Source organism: Nannospalax galili, unplaced genomic scaffold (assembly GCF_000622305.1).
Source record: "Nannospalax galili isolate Female #2095 unplaced genomic scaffold, S.galili_v1.0 scaffold149, whole genome shotgun sequence".
Lineage (NCBI taxonomy): Eukaryota > Metazoa > Chordata > Mammalia > Rodentia > Spalacidae > Nannospalax > Nannospalax galili.
In genome coordinates this window covers 1,711,473-1,732,335 of record NW_008359763.1, presented here as the reverse complement: position 1 = coordinate 1,732,335, position 20,863 = coordinate 1,711,473, and the positions used below count along the sequence as shown (strand labels likewise).

Sequence of the window (20,863 nt, the reverse complement as noted above, 5' to 3'; positions counted from 1 at the left end):
CAGATTTCTTGGGATTTTATGCCTTAAAATGGACAGTTTTTTTGTTTGTTTGTTTTGTTTTGTTTCTTACAGTGCCAAGGCACAAATGCATCCACTGTGTGACTGGTGTAGCTTAGAGGTGTTCCCATGTGTGCGCATACACACACACACACACACACACACACAATTTGCAATGAACTTACAAAATTGTCTGCAAAAAGAAAATGGTGGGAAGGGTCTGAGACACAGAGATTGTGATTGGAGGTAGGACTTGGGGCAGGTCCTTCAAACACCTCGTGTTATCTTAGAAAATAGAGGAAAACACTGAAATTGTGTCTTGGCTAACTCTGTAGCGGTATGGATGTTTCTTTAAGAGTGTGGCATTTTCTGAAGTCATTTGCTTGGAAGTTAGATTCCTAAGTTGTTTTTAATCTCTTTCCACCTGCCCCTCCAGTCCTGGGTTTCTGTGTGCTGTGCCTGGCCTCAGGCGCCCATCTCCAGGGTAGCCCCTGCTAACTGTTGCCCCTTCTGTTCCATTTGTCATGGAGGGCTTCCTCTCCACCACAGATCAGGGCCTCCGTCCCTTCCCATTCTCGGCTTCCAATGCCCTATGGTCTCCCAGAAAAAGAAAGAAACTCCATCCATGACAGTCACTGTCCATTGCTCCAGGTGCCAAATTCCACGCTGTCCCATAGTGTACCCCAGCAACCCCAGTCGGTCATCCTGAGCATCCAGCCCAGTGCCTGTCAGACTTGGACCAGCTGCTAGGCACTGGCTTCCTGTCTCCAGAGGTAGCAGAGGCAGGCAGATCTCTGTGAGATCGAGGCCAGCCTGGTCTACATAGTAAGTTCCAGGCCAGCTGGGGCTACAGGGAGACCCTGTGTCAAAATACAGAAAATAAATAAATTAAAGAGCCAGTTTACCAGAGGTCTGAATACAGGGCTGGTGGAGGAGACTCCAAGCGTGCCTGCCCGGGTCCTGGTCCTGCCATACCCCCCCTCCAAGGCCTACAAAGCTGACAGATACCAAGCTCAGTTCCTGGACAGGGTGAGACCCCTGCAGCCTCCTGGGCGACTCCTCATGAGCCAGTACCCAGGTTGCCTGCCCCTCCCACTCCTAGCTCTCACTGACACCTTATCCTTCTCTGATCCTTGGGGAGACGGGCCTCTGAGGTCCACCGTCCGAATCCTTAGTATTTTAGCCACTTGGTAAATAGGACTGTGGCAGAGCCTGGTGTGCACCAGCAGAACTGCCCTGGTGGCCAGAGCGACCCAGCAGACACAGTTCTCCAACCTGGTCCTGGCTGATCTGATTAGATCTCACCAACCCCACCCAGTTTTGTTTGCTGGCAGGAAGGACAGGCTCTGCTGGCCACTAGTGGGGAGTGAAGCTCTCCAGCCTCCCCATGAGGGAAGACACACCCGGCCCACCTGGCCCCAGGCCAGTAGGAGAGTGGCATCCCCTGAGGCCACCTCTAAAGAAAGCAGAGCCACAAAGTGGCCAGTTTATCAAAATGAAGGAATGGAAAACAGCCCTGGTTTTGTTTTGATTTTTGGAGAGGGGCCCTCTACCTTACAGCCCAGACTGCAGTTTTCTTGTAGACTGTTAAACCAAACCCTCCTTCAGCCCAACCAAGGTGTCTACCAGCATGTATTCCAAAACTGGGAGACACACAGAGCATCTGCCTGGCTTACAGAGGGCTGCCCATCAGTCTGGGATGTGCTCTGTATGGAGGCCTCAAACTCACAGCAATTCTGCGGCCTCAGCCCTTTGGAGTACTGGGATTACAGTTGAGAACCACCACACTCAGACTCTTCCTGCTTTTAAGATTAAGAATAGCTCATTTAGGCACTTTTGAATCAACTCTAATTTTGCCATCATACTCACAGAAGGATGGAAGGTAGCTCAGTTATGGAGACCGAGGATAGCCAGTGGAATAGAGCCCATGAGCTCAGCACTGGCCGGCAGCTGACAGTAAGCACCACTGGCTTGTTGAAGCCACTCTTCCTGGACGGGCCCTCGGGCAGCAGAGCGGTCTCTGATGGGTTCCACCATAGGGTTCCACCCTCCTGACCTGAGCTAACCATCCCCAGAGGGCCCACCTCCTGAGACTGTCACCTCCAAAGTTAAGGCTTTAACATGGAATCTGGTGAGGACGGAACATGCCACCCCTTTGTCCTGCTTCGCCTGCCTTGAACTGTGGGGCATGTCCCTTTCTCTTCCCTGCCCTGTGGCCAGCTGACTGGCAGTCCTCTAAGTGCTGGGCAGAGGCTGTCTGCTCTGTTTTTTTTTAAATTTTAAAATGCACTCTGGCGGTTGCCATACTTGGAGCTGAAGAAGGGTCCTAGGTCTAAGGGTTTGTAAGGAAAACCCAGAAACGGCTATCCATCTGCTGGACTGCGGCCTTGGGGCTTCTTTGGCCTGCTCCAATATTATGTCCCAGCAGCTCCATTAGGTTCCTAACAGGCAGGTGTAGAGAGGGCCTGGCGCTCATGCCAACACGGCCTTAAGGGCTCCAAGTGCCAGCCAGACCCCAGATCAAAGCCTGCCATGAGACCAAGCTTAGTCTTCCGGATAGCCCCCCTTATTACCCAGGTGTCCTCTGAGGCCACACAGCATGCACCAGGCAGTGCAGTCCTGGCAACCTCTGGGCAGCAGGGACACCTGAGCATGCAGTTATCACACTCCAGGGCTGTCTGAACCTGTACCTGTCTGCGGATCTGCCCGACCCCATGGCCCAGCACAGTTAACTGTGACTTGCAGAAGTAATAAGCCTCATATGGTTGACTTTATTTAATTAATAATGATCCTGTTCTGTTCCCCTATGCTCATAAAACACCCTGCAGGGTGGCAAAAACACTCATACTATTGATCAGAAGTCAAACGGGATATTTATTTTGTCTTTGCCCCAGGAGCATAAATCCTTGTCTGTTGCCTCCTGCTCCCTGCATGCGGGATTTACAGTGGCCAGTTTCTTAAAAGCTTTCAGTAATTAAGGAATAAATATCCATCAGTCTTTGTTGGCCGTCCTCAGTGCTGTGGCCTGACCCCTAGCAACGCTGCTTGGGAGAAGGCATGCATGCGAGCAGGGGTCGGTGCTCAGCCTGCACTGGGCCTGGGCTTCCCCTGCAGGGAGGAAGCCCCCCTTTGCCCCAGCACATTGTTCCAGTGCCTTCTTCCATGCCTCCTCTCCCAGTTCCTGTTTTGCTTGAGGCAGGAAGCACTTTGGAAATTCCTTACTGCTAGCTCTGTCTTCTCTTCTTCCTCTGCCCTTCCTCTCCTCATCTGTCACCAGCTCAGGACCCTGTGTGGCTCTTCCTGGCTCACCTCCTCACCCCAGGGGCATTCTTCTTGTCCTGAACACTCTGCTATAGGTCACCCATAAAATCAGTCTTCAAAATCCCCTCGTGGTCTGTAGAGGAAAAAGATGTTTCCAGAAGGAGTGATGTGGTAAGTGACATGCGTACACAGAATTGCTTCTGGGCCTTTGATCATTTGGGGGAAGGGTTTAGATAAGAATGTGTTCCCCATGGGCCTTGGTAGCAAGTGAACTTTCAGGAAAAGCCCTAAGTTCTCCAAGCCTCCAATAGCTGAGGACAAGCCACAGAGGGGCAGCTAGCTAGTCACAGTCACACCAAAATGCCACCCCAGCCAAAACAGCAGACTCCCTGCCACTACCAAGAGCTGTCTGACTACCCACCCCCATGTCTGTGTTCAGTGACACATCTCTTAGACAGCCAAGACCATGTTGAAAGCCAGTCAGAAGCTCTGTGATTATTTGTTAAAAACCTTCTTTCTGGGAATCCACCCATTAACCTTCTTACCCCTTGGCAGGGTGCTGAACCCTCCCTGCCAAACCCAAGCCCCGCTGAGGACAGTTACCATCCTTGCAGCTTTCGCATGCCCAGCAACTGAGGGAAGGCCAGAAGGCCAGGAAGCAAGACGATTTCTCAGGCTGGGCATGGAGCTGAGTTGGTAGAAAGCTTGTGCAGAGACCACAAAGCCCTGTGTTCAGCCCCCAGCATTGCCTAAAATAGGCATGGTAGTGCAGGCTGTGATATCACACTCAGGCAGAGGCAGGAGGATAGAAGTTCAAGGCCACCGTCAGCTTCATAGTGAGTTCATGACCAGCCTGGGCTAGGAGTACCGTGTCCGACCCTCATTCCTCTTCCCTCCCAGCACCCCCACCCTGTGGTCTTCGCTGTTCGCCCTGCGTGTGGCTCCTCTCTGGCACCAAGGATCAGGCCACACTCCGTGGTCCTTGCCAGTGGGTCCTACTTGGTGGTTCAGCACTCTCAGGATTTCAGCCTCAGGCTGGGATCTGTTTTTCTTCCCCTCAACTTTTCCCCATAAGTTTAATATGCCTTCTCTTTAGTCTATACTTAATTCTTAAATTATTGTTCTTAATCATTCTGTAGATAATTTTATTAAGGAACAAAATGAGGAGGGAAAACTGATAGATTATTAGCATATCCTGGGCAGTGGCAGCATTGCTTTAGATCTGGAGTGGAGGGCATGTACTAGGTCAGGCTGTTGGATTATTCTAGATCTGTGGCTGTAGGCTTGTTCTGGGTCTGTGGTCATGGACGTGTTCTAACCTGCTTTCAGTGTGGGTGGTCTGCATGTGCCCAGATAGACGTGCTCTGGATCTTTTGTCCTGGAAGCATTACACATCTGTGGTCCTGGTCTAGATGTGCCGCAGTAGTTTCCTGGAAGTAGCGTGCCCCTGTGGTACTGGAGTATTCCAATTCAGCAGTGATGCTGGTGTTCTGGATCTGTAGTCCATTGAAGTCTGCCAGCCACATGTGGCTGTGTGTGTGTGTGTGTGTGTGTGTGTGTGTGTGTGTGTGTGTGTGTGTGTGTGTGTGTGGCTGTGTGGCTGTGTGTATGTGTGTGTGGCTGTATGTGTGTGTGTGTTTCTTACCACATCGCTCCTTTCAGAAACAGCTTCCCCCAAGGGGTACCAGAGGACTTTCAACATCATTTCTGGATGTGTGAAAGAGAATTGAACTGTCTTTTAAAATTAAACTTGAGGGATGTGTGAGGCATGGCTGCCTTGGCAGGTGCCCAGGACTCTAACCTCTCTCTGCAGACCACTCATATCTAACCAGGTATGGAGCTGATCAAAGGCCTCTGTGGGCAGGTGTAACAGTGGCTGCAGGGCCATCTGGCCTCTGTTCCCAGGTAGTAACTGTACAGGAAGAAGTTTCCTGATTGGGGAGGCAGCAGAACCCTAGGGAAGATTCATGCAAAGCACCTCTGCCCCTGGGGGGGGGGGCTCTCCCTCCTCTCACCTCTGCCTGTGAGACAGGGTGATGGTAAGATCTGCCTCCCCAAGTGTTGTTGTAATTAAAACATAACTACATCGGGCCCCACCCAGTGGATGGCGTACTCCATATGTCCTTGACAGGCACCATCGGGAACCCTCCATTACACTCTTCCTCGCACTGCCCATCTGGGTTTTTTTCTTTCCTCTGTTTTTCGCAGTTTCCTGCATATGTATTGTGACTGTTTCCCTCCCATTACCTCTGGCCCCTTCCTCCCAGCATCCACCCATGGATCTGTCTCAAGCCCACCACTTGGCTCCCTCAACACCTAAACAAAAATGGGAGATGTGGGGGAGAGGTTAGCGTATGCTACCTTTAGTCCTAGTGGACTGCTGTAATAAAATACTTCCCAATAATTTCTTCTGTGGGGACAAAGAGGAGGGACTAGGGATGGAACTTGGGGCCTTGGATTTGCTAGCAAAGTACTCCACCACTGAGCTACCTGCACAGCTAGACTAGACACTTTGTAAATACTAGAAATGTACCACTCAGGGCTGGAGGCTATAAAGTCCATGATCAGGAGTCCACAGAGTTGGAGTCTGCTAGGGGCTCAGCCTCTGCTTCAGAGATGGCAGCCTCGGGGCTGTATCCTCACAGAGAAAGGAGCAAAGTCCCTCGGCATCATTGGTAAGGCACTGATCTGCCTTGTGATGCAATCAAAGACACTGGGTCTTACGACCATTATCTTAGGAGCTGCAAAAAAAAAAAAAAAAAAAAGAGTTGCAATTTCAACAAATAAGTTTGGCGGGCACATACCCGCCATAGCATAGCCGTTTTAAAGCAGTTTGTCACAATAATGTCCTGATGAAATTCATGCAAGGAAGGCCCCGGCTTTGCTCACTGAGGTGAGCAAAGGTCTGTATGAGTGTAGTGTAGCTGTAAGTTCTGGGAGTACACAGCCCAACCCTGTGGTCAGTGCTCCTGTCAGGGTCTTGCGCTTAGACACAGGGCGCTCATGTAAGCACTGGATCCCAAGACCCCAGCATAGAGCCCGGTGCAGCTTACCACAAGGTAAAGAGCCCCTGACCCAGCTACTTCCCTCAGAGTTGGGGTAAGGGTCTCACCACAACCCTGACAACGTTTTCCTTGCTAACATCCTGAGCTCTGGTCAATTTCACGCTCTACCCTGGCACTACCGCTCTGTGAAACTCCTGATTTCTGCTCACGGGACAGGACACTGATGTGGCTCTAGGAGACTGAGGTCCATGAAGTCCGTTACAGTCCGTCCTGGCCTTCGCCACTTTTGTGGTTTGGGGATCCCTTGGCATTCCGTGTTACCAGCAGCCAGTTCTGTCTGGCCTCAGGTGAGATATAACCCAGAGAATCGTTTCTGCATAGACACTGGGGACTGAACCAAGTCACTGCTCCTTGAAGTCAGGGGTGGCAGCGTCCGTCAGACCACAGTGCTTGGCTGAACCCAGCAGACCCAGGAGGCCTCAGGGCTCTGCACTGCAGTCCTGCTCTCTAACCCAAGTCCTGTGTTCGGTCACTCCAGTCTGTGGCTCAAACACCAGGCAGATCATAGTCATGTCCAGAGGAAGGGAGAGGCCCACGGGTCTCCGTTCCAGACAGGAAGGAAAGAAGGTATCGGCTAGGGCACCACTAAAGAGGTGTCTTCTCTTCGCATTTTTAGGGATGGGGTCCATGGCTGTCAGGTTGCCCCTCCCTGCAGCTGATTTATTTAAAGGTGTGTCAGCACCAAGACCTGATGAGAAGCTGGCCCCTCCTCTCTGCTGACGGCAGCCTTGCTAATAATTCATTTTTTAGCTCATTAGCTAACAGAGGCCATGAGCAGTGGCCCTCCAGGGCTTTGGATGAGGTGAGGTGATCTACTGCCGGCTCCGCCGCTCTTGAACTGGCCTTCCTTGGGGGTGACGGAGCACATAGCCAAGGGACCTCAGAGTCACAGTTGGAGCTGCTGTGCCTTGACAGTGTGGTTTCCTAGGCTGGTGGTGACAGAACATTCTGTGGAACAGAAACCATCGTCAGAGCAGTGGGAAGGCGGGCTCGGCACATGGTGAAGCACCACGTGCCGGGCTGTGAAGGAGATCTCGCCCAAGTCTGAGGTTGGAAGACCAAGATCACCGCATGGCACATGGTAGTTGGTGGGCAGGGCTGGTGTCTGGTTAGGCCTTCTTCCTGGCTTGAATGTGTGCGGGGCGGGGGGGGAGGGGGCAGACAGACAGAGACAGATGCACATGCATACTGGTACCTCTTGCTTTTTATGGATTCCCACCATAGTGGTTCAGAAAGCCATCCCTAAGGCCTCAGTTAACCCGACCTGCTCCCTGAAGACCTTGTTTCCAAACCCAGCCACTCCAGCAGCTAAAGCCTCAACATGTGAACTTGGATTCAGCCGGTCTGTTTGCTGATATCTGAGGAGCCTTAGGCCTCTCAGGACTGGGTGTCCCCAGACTTAGCCCTAACCATGCTGACAACCACAGGATGACTTAAATCAGCCAAGCCCTCTTTGCCCTGGGTCTACAGGACCTCCACACCCTCAGGGGACTCAAAAGACACCAGTGGGCTTCACTAGACCAAGAGCAACCAATCTCCCTATGGTGAGTTCTGGGACTTTTAATAGTAACAGGAAACCACAGCTTAGAAACCTCCAGCGCCAGCAAGCATTTCAGCACGCCAGCTACACGCTACCACGTTGGTGTGTGCTGTGACTAGAGATGGAGTCTCTTCAGTTAGCTGTTGTAGAAGGGCTGCTGTGGTCGGTGTGTTGTCCACATGTGTTACCTTGGGTCTCTGAACAGCCCTGCCTTGAGTAAGTGTCCCCACACCTATTTTACAGATGAAAATGGGTCCAAGAAGGGAACAGTAATGGTGTGCACCATCCAGAAGAGAAAAGCCAGAGCAGACCCAAGATCTGTAACAGAGAGAGTGGCCTCACAGCACCACATCACCAGGGTTCCCCTTCCCTCCCTGCAGCCACTGGCGAAAGCTCATGGAGCCACACATTGGGGCATACTTGCCTTGGTGGGCAGTGACAGAAAACAGGGTCTAAAATAACAGGAGTACTTGAGCATTAATTGGCGGGGGGGGGGGGGCTGAATTTGTACCCATAAAGCCCCACTGCCCTGGGCCAGGCTCTGTTTTCGTACTAATTGGATTTCAGCTACTAATTAAAAAAAAAAAAAAAAAAAAAAAAAAAGGTCAGATACAAATCAGTGTCTTTGCTTGGCTTTCTGGCCCCCTTAGAGGCCAGGGGACCCAGAAGTCAGTATTGCAAGCTTCTGTTTTGAAAAAGAACACCAAGATTCATTAAAGAGCCATGATTCCATCTGATGCTAAAGCCGCATTGAGCAGGTCCTGGCGATATCCTTGGTGAGAGACAAGGGTCTGTGTTCAGTCTGTGGCTGGGGTCTTTGAATATGAAAATGAAATTTTAATCATTGCAGTTAAAACCAGAGTTCCAATGTTAAGTTTATCCCTTTACCCCTGAATGAATTGGCAATGACTTAAAATCAATTGGAGCATAGTAAGACAGTCTGATGTGAATGTCTACCCAAAATGAGAGTTAGCAAACTGGAACCTGCGTGTCTGGGCAGCTCCTACCCCATTAGCCTTTCTTACTCAATCCTTTCTCTTCTCCTGATTCCTCAACCACGTCAGCAAATGTGTAGCAGATTATAAACAAGGTTTCGGGACAGAAGCACCAGGGCTTGTCTCTCCAGAACGCCAATTTCCTGAATGTGCTGTGCTTGTCCCTGTCTAACTGCAGACTTGCATGAGGGCTTCGCCAGAGTTGTGGGAGCCCATCCATCTCAGCTGTAGCCAAGTGTTTGTCCTGGAGATTTCTGAATGAAGAGTCGGGGGGGTCACTCAAGGGTCATTCACATGTACCAGGAAGTGAAGCAAAACTAATCCAGATTTACTCCTGGAAGAATCTGTTTACCTAAGTATTTAAAAACAGATTAGGGCTAACCGGACACTAGATCACCAGGCGCTATGTAAACACTGGGAAAGGTGTAAAGAGGCCTTTCTTCTGAGCGGGGAAGCAGAAATGTAATGAGTTTTCTTTCTGGAGGGTGGGGAAGGTGACTGATTCCTCCCTGTGGCTGGTAGCTATGTACTCTGATTATTTCAGGAAGAGGGTCTGGATTTTAGGAGACGCCGGTGTGAAGCTGTGTCTTACTGAAGCCTGGGTGTAATTACAGTCTCTTTGTCTGTCTGTGGCTGGCTGGCTTTCTGCATCATCCTTGTTAAAAAAAAAAGTCTGTGTCCCAACCTCACAGAGTACACTGCAGGCTACTTGGAAATTCTCTAGAGCGACTCATGAAACCTCAGCTTCTCCTGTTTAAATGTTTGCCCCCACTCCTGTCCTAGAAATGCTGAGTTCAGTGTCTGTTCTGTCCTCTTTGGTTTGGTTTGGTTTGGTTTGGGTTTGGGTTTGGTTTCTGGCAAACCAGCCCCCAAGTCTACCCTTAACAGCCCAGACGATGTGTCCAGCTCACCTGGGGCCTTTCTTTTGGATCTGTATAAACACACCTTGTTGGGGGAGTTTTCTTTCCCCACCTGCCTCTCCGCATCCTGTCTCCTCTTCTATCTCTGTGATGCATCTCCTGTGATGAGCTGGGATCCTGTCCTCTTTAGGCTCTGGGGGTTCCTGTCCTCCAGGTTGTGCTGGGGATTGGGGACAAGCCACCATGTCCATCATGCATCTGGGCTCTATGCTCCAGAGTCCACACCCTTCCAGCTTCACCCTGCCCCCTGCCCCTGGCTTTGCTCTGGCCTCAGGGGCTACCCACTTCCTTCCTGGGCTGGGCCCTGGTACACTTTCTCTCAGGAACCCTAATAGCTCCCTTAAGGAATGACATTCTGTTACCTCCCCTTAAGCCTCTTCCAAATCTCTAAAGAGATCACAGATGTGTCTATAGCAGTAGGGCATGCATGGGCCCTTCCCAGAGGACCCACTGCAGTGATTCCTTCTGGAGGTGGTGGGACACCCTGGGGGCAGTGGCTCGCACATGCCCTGAGAGGGCACCAATACCCTCTGATGGAGCCACTGCTGTCCTGTCTCTGGAGCATAAGGCAGCTCACTTGGGGGTTGAACATAAACACACCTTGCTGGGGACTTCTCCCCTTGCTCACAGATCCCTGAGCCTTTGGGTTATAGGGTCTCTGCTGGATAGTTTGTGTCAACTTGACACACCTGGGTTGAGGGAGCCTCAGTTGGGGAATTGCCTTCATTGGACTGGCCTGTGGCCATGCCCATGGGGCACCTTCTTGATGAGTAATGTGTGAGGGCCTAGCCCACTGTGGGTGGTGCCACCCCTGGGCAGGTGGGCCAGGGGAGCAAGCCAGTAAGCAGCCTTCCTCCGTGGCCTGTGCTCCAGCTCCTGCCTCCAGTTTCCTGCCCCGATTTCCTACCTTGGGCTCCCAGATGCACTGTGACCTAGGATATATAAGCTAAATAAACCCTTTCCTCCCCAAGTTGATATTGGTCAAAGTGTTTTGTCACACCAATGGAGAAACAAACTAGGACAGGGTCTGTCCCTGCACTGTGCTGAGCCTTTGGGTTATAGGGTCTGTCCCTGCACTGTGCTGATGCAGGCAGCAAGGTGAGGCTGCAGCTTCTGCACTAAAGGGAAAGAGACCAAGCCTGGTGGTAGGTAGGCCATCCACACACCTCATGGTTTAGAAGCCCCAACAATGGCTGGCTGAACAGCACCCAGAGGTTCTGACCCAGGGGCTGGGGAAGCTGCATTTTGGGTAAGTTCCTAGGAGGGAGGGTGCTGCAGACAGTAAAGATATCACTTCAGAGCCACGAATGAAGCCTTCCCGAGGGGACTCCCTTGTTCCAGTAGGAGACTGACCTCACCCCGTTCCCCATGCCTCCTGACCACAGCAGCTGCTGGATCGTGGGCTTTGGTTCGATTTCCTTGCCCAGTTGTGAGTGTACCTGTCTGTGGTTTTACAGGGAAGAGAAGGAACGGTGGATCAGGGCTAAGTATGAGAAGAAGCTCTTCCTGGCCCCGCTGCCGTGCACAGAGTTCTCCCTGGGCCAGCAGCTGCTGCATGCCACCGCTGAGGAGGACCTGCGGACCATCATTCTGTTGCTGGCCCATGGCTCCCGGGACGAGGTGAATGAGACCTGTGGGGAAGGAGACGGCCGCACTGCACTGCACCTGGCCTGCCGCAAGGGCAACGTGGTCCTGGCACAGCTGCTGATCTGGGTAGGTGACTGGGATGCCCACAGCATGCCCAGCAGAGGGCAGAGCCGCCATGGGCTTGGTCTGCTCCACCAGCCTCTCTCCTGTAGAATGCCGCTGTGTCTCATCTGCACAGCTGCCGACAGGACTGGCCTGCGCAAGGGTACGAACACGGGAGAAGCAGGGATGGCTGGACATGGGCCTTCCCTGCACGAAGCCCATGGAACACGCCGACCGTGTGCAGGAACAAGAGTTCTCTTTGTGAAGCATTTGCTAGAGTTTCTGAAAGTGTCTTTTTGAGGACCTCGGTTGCTCAAGCATGCTGGCGGAGGATTTGTTTCTCGACATCCTCTTCTTAGGGTTGGGGCACATAACCTGGATGACTTCTTGCCACATCTTTTGAGTTTTTATTCACGCAACACAAGAGCTGAGGTTTGATATGGTACGAGTTGTTCACAGTGCTTTCCAGGCACTATTTTTGATGACTTTCTACTAGAGAAAATTGTTTTTTAATTCATTTAAATTTGAAATTTAATTTTGAATTTTTCACAATGCTGAAATGGGATAACGTGGTTGTTCAGAGAGGCCTGGTCTGTGCAGACCAAGCAGATTTGAAACACCTGCGTTCCTAGGGCATCTAGGGACATCTGCCTCTCGTACCCTGGGAGGGGACAGTGCCCAGAGAAGCATCACTGCCACTTTCCTGTGTCTCCACCCTGGGGGCAGGAGTACAACATAGTCCAACACAGCTAAAAAGTAATGAGTGTCTCCATCTGTGTGTCTGTGTATACATGTGCATGTGTGCGTGGAGGCCAGAACACAGCTTTGAGTGCTGTTCCCCAGATGCATCCACCTTGGGCTTCTGTTGTGGATTTGTTTGATTGTTTGTGTGTTGGTTGAGGCAGGGTATCTCACTGGCCTGAACTGGCCAAGTAGGCTAGACTGGCCAGCAAGCCCCAGGGATCCACCTGTCCCCACTTCCCCTGAACTGGGATTGTAAGCATGCGCCACCACGTCCAGATTTTTTTTTTTTTTAATGTGGGTTCTATAGATCAAACTCAAATCCTTACACTTGCAAGGCAAGTACTTTATTGCCTGAGATACCCTCCCAGTCTGTTTCCACATGTTAATCTACTTTTCCAGGGAGTACAGTGGGAGAATTTGGTTAGATGTAGGTCCTAAATCAAAGTCACTCAAATATCCATCTTTACGTCCCCTCACTAGTAATGCAGGCCGTTTGATACACATTGAAAAAAAACAAAACAGGTGTGTTTACTTTGCTTGAACCATGTAACAGCAGAGCTGGGGCAACCCAGAGCACAGATATTTATGTCCTACAGCTCTGGAACCTGAAGTTCAGAGTCAGGGTCAGCAGGGCTCTTCTGAGGCCTCGCTCCTCAGCCACAGATGGTGCCTTGCATGGCCCTCCCTGGTCTCTTCTGTGGGCATGTATCCTGTCACCTGCTCCTCCAGGACACCAGCCACATTGGGCTGGGGCAGATGCTGTCACATTCCAAAGTATTAGGGGCTGATGAGGACTTGAGTGTGCTGACTGGAGGACAGACAAACCCAGCTGCCACACCCCTTCTCAAGCAGAAGCCCTTGGATGTGGTGTTGCACCTTGACTGAGTATTCAGAGACCCCCCACACTCTGAGTTGCAGAAGCAGATGTGAACCTACCTTTCCATGAGCAAGAGACTTAAAAGTGTGGGGGTGGCAAGGTTAGGATTTATTTATTTTTGTATTCCTCTGTGTGTGTGTGTGTGTGTGTGTGTGTGTGTGTGTGTGTGCGCGCGCGCGCGCGCACGCTCTCTCTTTCCACCTTGTGGATTCTGGGGATCAAACTCAGATCATCAGTCTTAACAGTAGATGCCTTTACCAGCTGAGCCATCTTGCCGGCCCCTTATATTTCTCTTTACAATTGGAGAGGTGAAATAGAGCAAAGCTGGCCTGTTGGTGTGGCACAAAGGGGAGGGGCTTTGAGCTGAGGAAAGTCCTTCAGAGAAAACAGCCTGACAGTCTGCACCAACACCTGAATATCCAGTTCCCCTCCCAGTTCTTTGATCCCCAGGTGTCCCTGTCCAGCTCAAGCCACATGCGGGGGGAGGGGGGGGTGAGAGTCTGTCCTGCCCTGCCCGCCCCGCCCTCACGTCCCGAGGGACACTAACTCATGCTCCGCTGCCTCCACAGTATGGGGTGGACGTCATGGCCCGAGATGCCCATGGGAACACAGCCCTGGCCTATGCCCGGCAGGCCTCCAGCCAGGAGTGCATCGACGTGCTGCTGCAGTACGGCTGCCCCGATGAGCGCTTCGTACTCATGGCCACTCCCAACCTGTCCAGGAAGAACAGCAGCCGGAACAGCAGCGGGAGGATGCCCAGCGTCATCTGAGTGCAGCCTAGCTGCAGCGGGTATCCCACTGCCTCCAGCCTGCTCCAGGAGGTCATAGCACGTGAGTCCCTCCGCCCCCCCCTTCCTGGTGGTCACCTGCTGTCCACCCGCCACTCACTCAACCCCATGAAATCTCCGAACCTGGACCCCCTCAAGGGGAGAAGAGGAGGCCAGAGGCCGCCGAGCCCATTCCTTTTCACACGCTCCAGAAGCAGCACAGGAGGGACCAACGGCCTCGGGTCTTTGAGCATAGCACATGGCTGGGGGACCCATGTTCTGAGGGCCTAGAGAGACAGTGCCAGGGCCGGGAGGAAAGGAGAGGGGCGACCCCCCTAACTGGCAGTTAAGCACATCAGTACATTTCACCTCTACGGAAAGGAGCACTTGGATTTCACGTCTCCGAGGAGCTTGACGGCGTAAATCAGAAGCAAGCACAGAGTTTGTCAGGTCTGAAGCCCTTATGATGGTAGGTGTCAAATCAGTTGTAGCTAATCTGTCCAGGGAGAATGCTGGCTTCATTACACTTGTATAGTCGAGTTCGCCCAGCATTACTGCTGTTTAATAGAACATGATTAGTCATCACCGGGAAGAAAGCATATTAGCCGAGGAGGTAGTTACGTGGCACGCTCCGGTGATTGCCACGATGTGATTGCAATACTCTTAGAAGCATCATATTATCCCAGACATCTCTCCAGCCCTTGGAGCCCTCCTTTCTAAATTCACTGTCATAATTTAGTATCTGTTTAATTTCTCAGTCCAAAGAGAGGAACTCAGTTGCCGGGTATTATCTGACCCCATTCTCCTTGGTTAAAAAACAAAATGGAAAAAAATAAATAAATAAGAATAACTGGGGAATTCAAAAAGAAATCATGATTTTGGCCGAAAACCGCTTCTCAGGTGTTTCATGAACTCAGTAAATATGGAAAAGGTTATTTTTTTCCTAAGAGAGATTTCTGTCCTTTGGCTGCGGGGACAGATAGGTCTCAGGCTCTCCCAGTCCACATGGTCTGAGTTACCCAGGTTCCTGCCTCAGATACGATGTGTGAAAATCTATTTGAATAAAAGAAGTTCATAAATATGCATTGATTTTTGTACAGACAAATGGCACCTCTGTTGATTTATAAAGTGAACTGGATGTGAACTAATACCATGCAGCTAGTTGAGATCAGAGGGTTGCAGAGCACATGGAATGTGTTCCCAGCAGCAAGCACTTTCGTTAATGTGGTGCACAGCCTGGTAAAGGAGCCCATCACAATAAGACAGCGGTACAGTTTGCTTATTAAAATCAAAAGGGGGGAGAAGCAGGTTAGAAAGGGAAGGGTGTGTCTCGACCCACGGGCAGGATTGAGATCTAAGACCACTCTTGCCAACAAAGTGAGGGGCTGAGGCAGGAAGGGGTGAGTCTCTGACTGCCAGACCGAGGCACTTTCACCATGGCACCTCGTGAGCAGCTGTTAATGGTGTGGGCTCCGCTGCAGGCCCTGCTCAGCCCAGCCTCTGGCCCTAGCACTGTGCCTGATTTGCCAGCCTGGGTGCAGGGTACTTCAGACACTGACCACCTTCAGCATGGCAGTCAGACCAGAACACCAAACCGTGACACATAAAAGAAAAGAGGCCTTGCTAGTGGGCCTGTGTGGCACAGGGGAAGACAGGAAGCCGGGCCTACTTGAGCCGAAGTCCAGAGATGCAAAGCCACATACGGCTGGCGGTCTGCGGAGACCTTCCCTGCTCTCACATGTTAAACCTTATATTTTGTAAGAGTTTTTCCTCCTCTTCCACTTTTTAAAAAAAAATTTAAAGTAGATCGGAACAAAAATAAAGCTTTAAACAGAATTTATATGTGGGCGTTTCGTGGAGATTTCTAAACTTAATACAGCTTGGTGGAACTAACCAGTGTCCAGAAAAACGTCACAGGTGCGGAAGCCACAGGTCTAGCCTCCCAGCCCCGGTTCCACAAGCCCTCTATTTAATTTTCCGTCTGCGATTCATCACTGTGTAGTTATTTTAAATGTGAATAGAGAAAACGAGATGGTGTTGGCTATTTTTGAAGAGTGCATCCGCATCTAATCCCGCAATCCGCATTCGCCTCCACGTAGCCTTTACCGTAGACTTTCTGTAGAGAAACACAGAGTATAAATGAGATTCTTAAATTATTTCATTGTAGTTAATTCCCACTGTAGGAATGCTTTTATCATAGCAGAGCCTGCTTCCGAAGAGAGATGAAATTCCTCCTAGGGCTTCTGTCCGGGGTGTACATGAGTGTGTACATATTATTATATGTGTTTATAATGTAATATTTTCCCACATGACTTCTTCTTTCATGTCACCTTTCACAGCCCAAATGCACGATGGCTCACTCCTGTTCCCTCCCTCTGTCGCTCTGACATCATCAGTTCTTCCTCAGAACACAAGGTCCCTCCCCTTCCGGTTTTAGCCACACTGAACTATCCAAGAAGCAACTGCTTTTCGTGAGCCTGAGTTTTGGCAGCAGCTGGAGGCCATAGTGGGGCCTTCAGGGTTTTCTGTGCAGATGAGGGAGAGTACACTAAGTGGCTAGCCTGTGTTTGTGCTTCACTGTCAGACCCCACGTCCTTTTCTCCCCAGAGGCCTTCCAACGCCTTCTTGCCCCGGTTTTCAAGCTAACTCCATGGCTGAGTAATGCAAGGGCCAGGGGCCAGCGTTAGAAGTGACCAGCATGGGGGTGGGGGTTGGGATCTCATTGAAAATATTCCCACCAGTAAACACTTCCTTTGATGTGATACACAACTTTTAAAAAGGAACATCGGAAGCCAGGCGTGGTGGCGCACACCTTTAATCCCAGCACTCGGGAGGCAGAGGCAGGCGGATCTCTGAGTTCAAGGATAGCTGGGCCTACAGGATGACCCTGTCTCAAAAAGACCAAAAATAAAAATAAAAGGAACATCTGAATAAGATGGTGCAATTTGCTTTAAAATCAAGAAAACGAGCAGGAAAAAGGCAGGGAGGCCGGTTGGAGCATAAAGCCTGTGAGCTGCAGTTCCGAAGGCAGGATTCAGGTCTGAGACCACTTTTGCCAGCCAGGAGCGTGGGGCCCCAAGGGATGGCCATGAGAAGCCCTGCCCTCCCCATGACCTGTGTTCAGGACGAGCATTCTCTGTTGATGGGTCGTAGCCAGCTGGGGCAGGCTCAGACAGGCTGTGCATCCAACTACATGGCTCTTCTGCTTCAAGATATCCCGGCACCACCACTGCTGCCCAGGTGGGCAGTTGCTGAACTGCGTGAGACTCAGAGTTGCCTGGATTCCTCAGTGACCTAGAAAACCCTTCAGGGAACAGGTGCTGTGATTCCAGCCCCACAAGAGCAGACCTCAGTGGACAGGGGTTGACCAAGCCTAGCACCTCAGTCATGACCCTGTCCATCTCCTTGGGAGTGAGCAAGGGACACCTCCTTTGGTCCCATTCTCCCGGTAAGATCACAGTTTATGTAGCATAGAACCCTGGGGAGGTAGAGGGTCAGTCCTTATTGACATGCATTGGTTTAATGATGCGGGGAGGGAATGAACCCAGGATCTCACATAGTAGATCACTGAACCACATCACCCCATCCGAGTCCCTCCTCGATGACCAGCATCACACCTGGCTCTGAGATGGATGCTCAAGAAACCAGAAATACGGAATAAGACCAAAAGGAACAGGTTGGGATGCGGCTTGGTGTAGAGAACCCGCCCAGCATAAGCAAGGCCATAGTGTCCATCTCCAACATCCTAAAAAGTTGCACACACTAGACATCTGTCCCAGCTGAACCTATGTCCTGGGGATGCAGCGATGGGACCAGCTGCCTCCTGGTGTAGCCCTGGAGCTGGCACTGTCCCTCCTGAGGTGCCTGTGAGCAGGAACGATGCCATGGGAAGAGAACGAGGCACTCTTGAGCCTGCTCCCTCCAAGTTTTTAGTCTGGCTTTCCAGAGCAGAGCAGAGCTGAGTGCAGCCCACCCCATCCCCACTTGTCACTCGTGCCTGAGGTTAGACTCCTCCCCTCCAGTCTTGCAGTGCTGTTGGCTTGTCAGTCTCCCTCACCTCGTAGTCACATGAGGCTGCTAGGACACACACATGCATTGGTCCTCATTTCAGTGTCCTGTCCCCCTAACTTTGAGAATCTTAGGCCTTGGGTGTCGGTGCCTCTATCTACCCCCAGGGTCTCTGCCTTTTCCTCCCTGCATTTAGGCTGTTTCAGGACTGACCGGGGGAACCTCTGTCCCTGTCTGGTGACACAGAAGACCCACAACATTGTAGCTGAGAAGGCATGTGATCAGGGCTTCCCAACTTCCAGGAGACAAAGGTCTTCAAGGAGCAAACCCAGGCCTGTTGACCGGCTCTCCTCAGCTGCTCTGTCTCTGTCCTTCCCACCCTACGAGGTCGCCAAGGCTTTGCTAGAACTCCTCTGGCTTGTATTTCTGACCTTGAAGCAAACAAATTGAAAAGCAGTCAGGAAGGAATTTGAAGTGTGGCACTGATGCCTTTTCTTCAAAGGAAATGAATTTATCCCCCACTGCCTCCTCAGACTCGGGCCCCTGTCAGGATGTCACAGCCTGGGGTGAGCTCACCTTTGCCCTCACCAGAGCTAAGTCAGGACCTTTCATATCCAACACGAAACCTCCTCTACCAGTGTGTCTCTTAGATTCCAAGTGACCAGGAGAACCACCGGACCCTGCTGTCTCATGTCAGGCCTAGATGGGGCCCAGTGGTTCAAGCATCTGAATTAGGGAGGTTTTAGCCAAAATGTCACATTCCTTCCAGTAAGGTGGGAAAGAGAAGGGAAGGGCCAACAGTCCTGGGACTTTCATTCCCATTACTGGACCCAAGAAACAGAGACACGTGATTACAGACGCCAGCGTCTGTCAGGGCTCATCTCTTGCTTCGTGGGGAAGGACGCCACTGACCCAGTCAGGCCTTAGTGTCCCAGACAGTCTTTTCCCCCTCGGGAAGTCCCATTGTGACAAGGAGCATTTTCAGACACTAGGATTACCTATTCCGTGGGTACACCTGCTGATTCTTAAACAAGAGTCTACACCCTGAGTCAAAGTTCAATGGACATTTCATCTGTGGTGGTTTCTTTGTTTTGGCAAGCCTGGGTCAGGCATGTTTAAGAGCTGCCAGTCCAGTGACCACCTGCCCAGAGATAGTGGCACAGCAGGAGTCCACATGTAACCTGTCTTCTGGTCCCTAGTTTGGAGGAGCCGATTTTGCTACAAAGCGGCCTTTGATTTGGGGTTTGCTCCTGTCTGCTCAAAACATTCTTGGGGCCTGGAGGTGGCAGTGGGCGCTTTGGGGTCTAAGAAGGCCTCGGTGAGTGAGTGAGAGCTCGGCTCAGGGCTTTGCCTTTTTCCTTTTTCTGTTTTTCTGGCCTGCATGTGGCATCTTCAGTTGTCCCCCTGGGAGGGTCGTGAATGAAGCCATATGATGGACTTTCCCGCCAAAGACAATGATTGCTCTGGAATTCTATGTGCAGGGAATTGCATAGCCTTTGTCTTGTGAAAGGAAGGAACCAAGAGGTGTGAGTGTGGATGGGGGGGGGTCATAACAGTGAGCAGAGCCCCTTAGCACACGGCTGCTAGAACAGCCACCCCCAGATCGCATTGTCCCCTAATCTCCAGGTGCTGGACTATGTCCACACTAGCCCAGAAAGCTGCAAAGAGAAAAGCTTGGAGTGTGTGGGTTAGATGAGGGGTGTCCTGAGTAGAAAGACCTGCGTGGCCAGAAACCAGAACCTTAGAGAGTCCTCCAGCCATAGCTGAGGTGCTTGCAAGGGACCTGACCCATCTGGCTCACCAGGGTGGACAGAAAAGGGACCAAGCATGCCGAGAACTGTTGCATGTCAAAACATGGCTCCTGGCTCTGGTCTGGCGCCCACAGCACGCCTGTTGGTTCTGCAGTTTTGTCACCAGGACAGGACTGAGGGTGCTAGGGGGTTGAGTAGAGACCTGGCTGCTCGATGACAGACAGGCAAAAGATGCTTTCAAAACAGCTCTGTGGCATTAAGAAGGGGCCAAGACCTGCACCAGCCTGTTGGAAATAACCCCCACACACACTTGCAAAGCATCCCGCTTACCTCCCCACACTGTTTTGAAGTTTGTTTTTTTATACAGTCTTAAAGCTTCTTGAGATCCCAGCCCTGAAAACCTGAAAGGGGTCTGTGTTGAGCTCCCAGTAGGCACAGGATGTGGCCTGCCCCTGACAGCAGCCTGGGGCTAGACCTGCAGAGCCCAGGGTCCTTAGGTGGTTCTCTTCCTTCTGCTTGTCCCTTCCCCTCCTCTGTTGAGGTCCTTATCTTGCCATGAGAATTTCTTTCCTAAGAGAAACCCCAGAGCAGGTCAGGTGACACTGAGACACATTTCTGGGTGGGGACAGGGAAAGCCCCTGGGCCTCCTTGAGTGCAGTTAGTCACCTGTTGTAGCCAAGAGCACAATGGGGGAGTCTCCGGGGGTGGGTGGTCCGTCCGGGTTGTTTTATATTACCTCATTCGCAGTTTTGTTTCCCGATGGATGATTGATGCTTTATTTATGTGTTTGTACTGTAATTAAACCATCCGCAGACATTTCGCTTGTTAATTCCTATGACCTTGTTCAGATTAAATATGCGGTTTGTATTTTCCTGCCTTGGGATTTTCTGTGTCAGCTGTACAGTATTCTAAGAGGAAAAGAAAAAGAAAACCGTGTAAAGTAATGGAGAGAGGTGGCTAGAGTGTAGAGACCTCTTTCTAATAAAGACGCGAGAATATGTCGACATTGCTTCCGTGCAGTTCTTGGTGGTGGGGGGTCATTTGTCACAACTGATTGGTTTTCCACTCCCAGAGAAGGTAAGGCAGAGAAGAGGGGGTTTTGACTGCTCATGGGAGGCTTGTCCTAGACACAGGCCACCCACACCTGAGGGAACCAGCCTGTAGCCTACAGCCAGAGACCAGAAAATAGGGCCCAGGAAGGTGGACGAACGTCTCCTCCCCGTCCTCATTCACAGGGATAGAAATGCTG

The 20,863-nt window shown here is 51.3% G+C and overlaps 1 protein-coding gene across 10 annotated transcripts in view; it reads left to right on the top strand.

Annotated features, from left to right (window-relative positions):
* Nucleotides 1-20,618, top strand: part of Agap1 (ArfGAP with GTPase domain, ankyrin repeat and PH domain 1) — a 511,278-nt gene extending 490,660 nt beyond the window's left edge. For all 10 annotated transcript variants that reach the window (XM_017795748.2, XM_017795749.2, XM_008823665.3 and 7 more), the window contains 2 exons: nucleotides 11,236-11,491; nucleotides 13,658-20,618. In XM_017795748.2, the coding sequence (XP_017651237.1) occupies nucleotides 11,236-11,491; nucleotides 13,658-13,858 (457 nt within the window). In that variant the 3' untranslated portion in view covers nucleotides 13,859-20,618. The remainder of the gene's footprint in view (nucleotides 1-11,235; nucleotides 11,492-13,657) is intronic.
* Nucleotides 20,619-20,863: the final 245 nt, after the last annotated feature.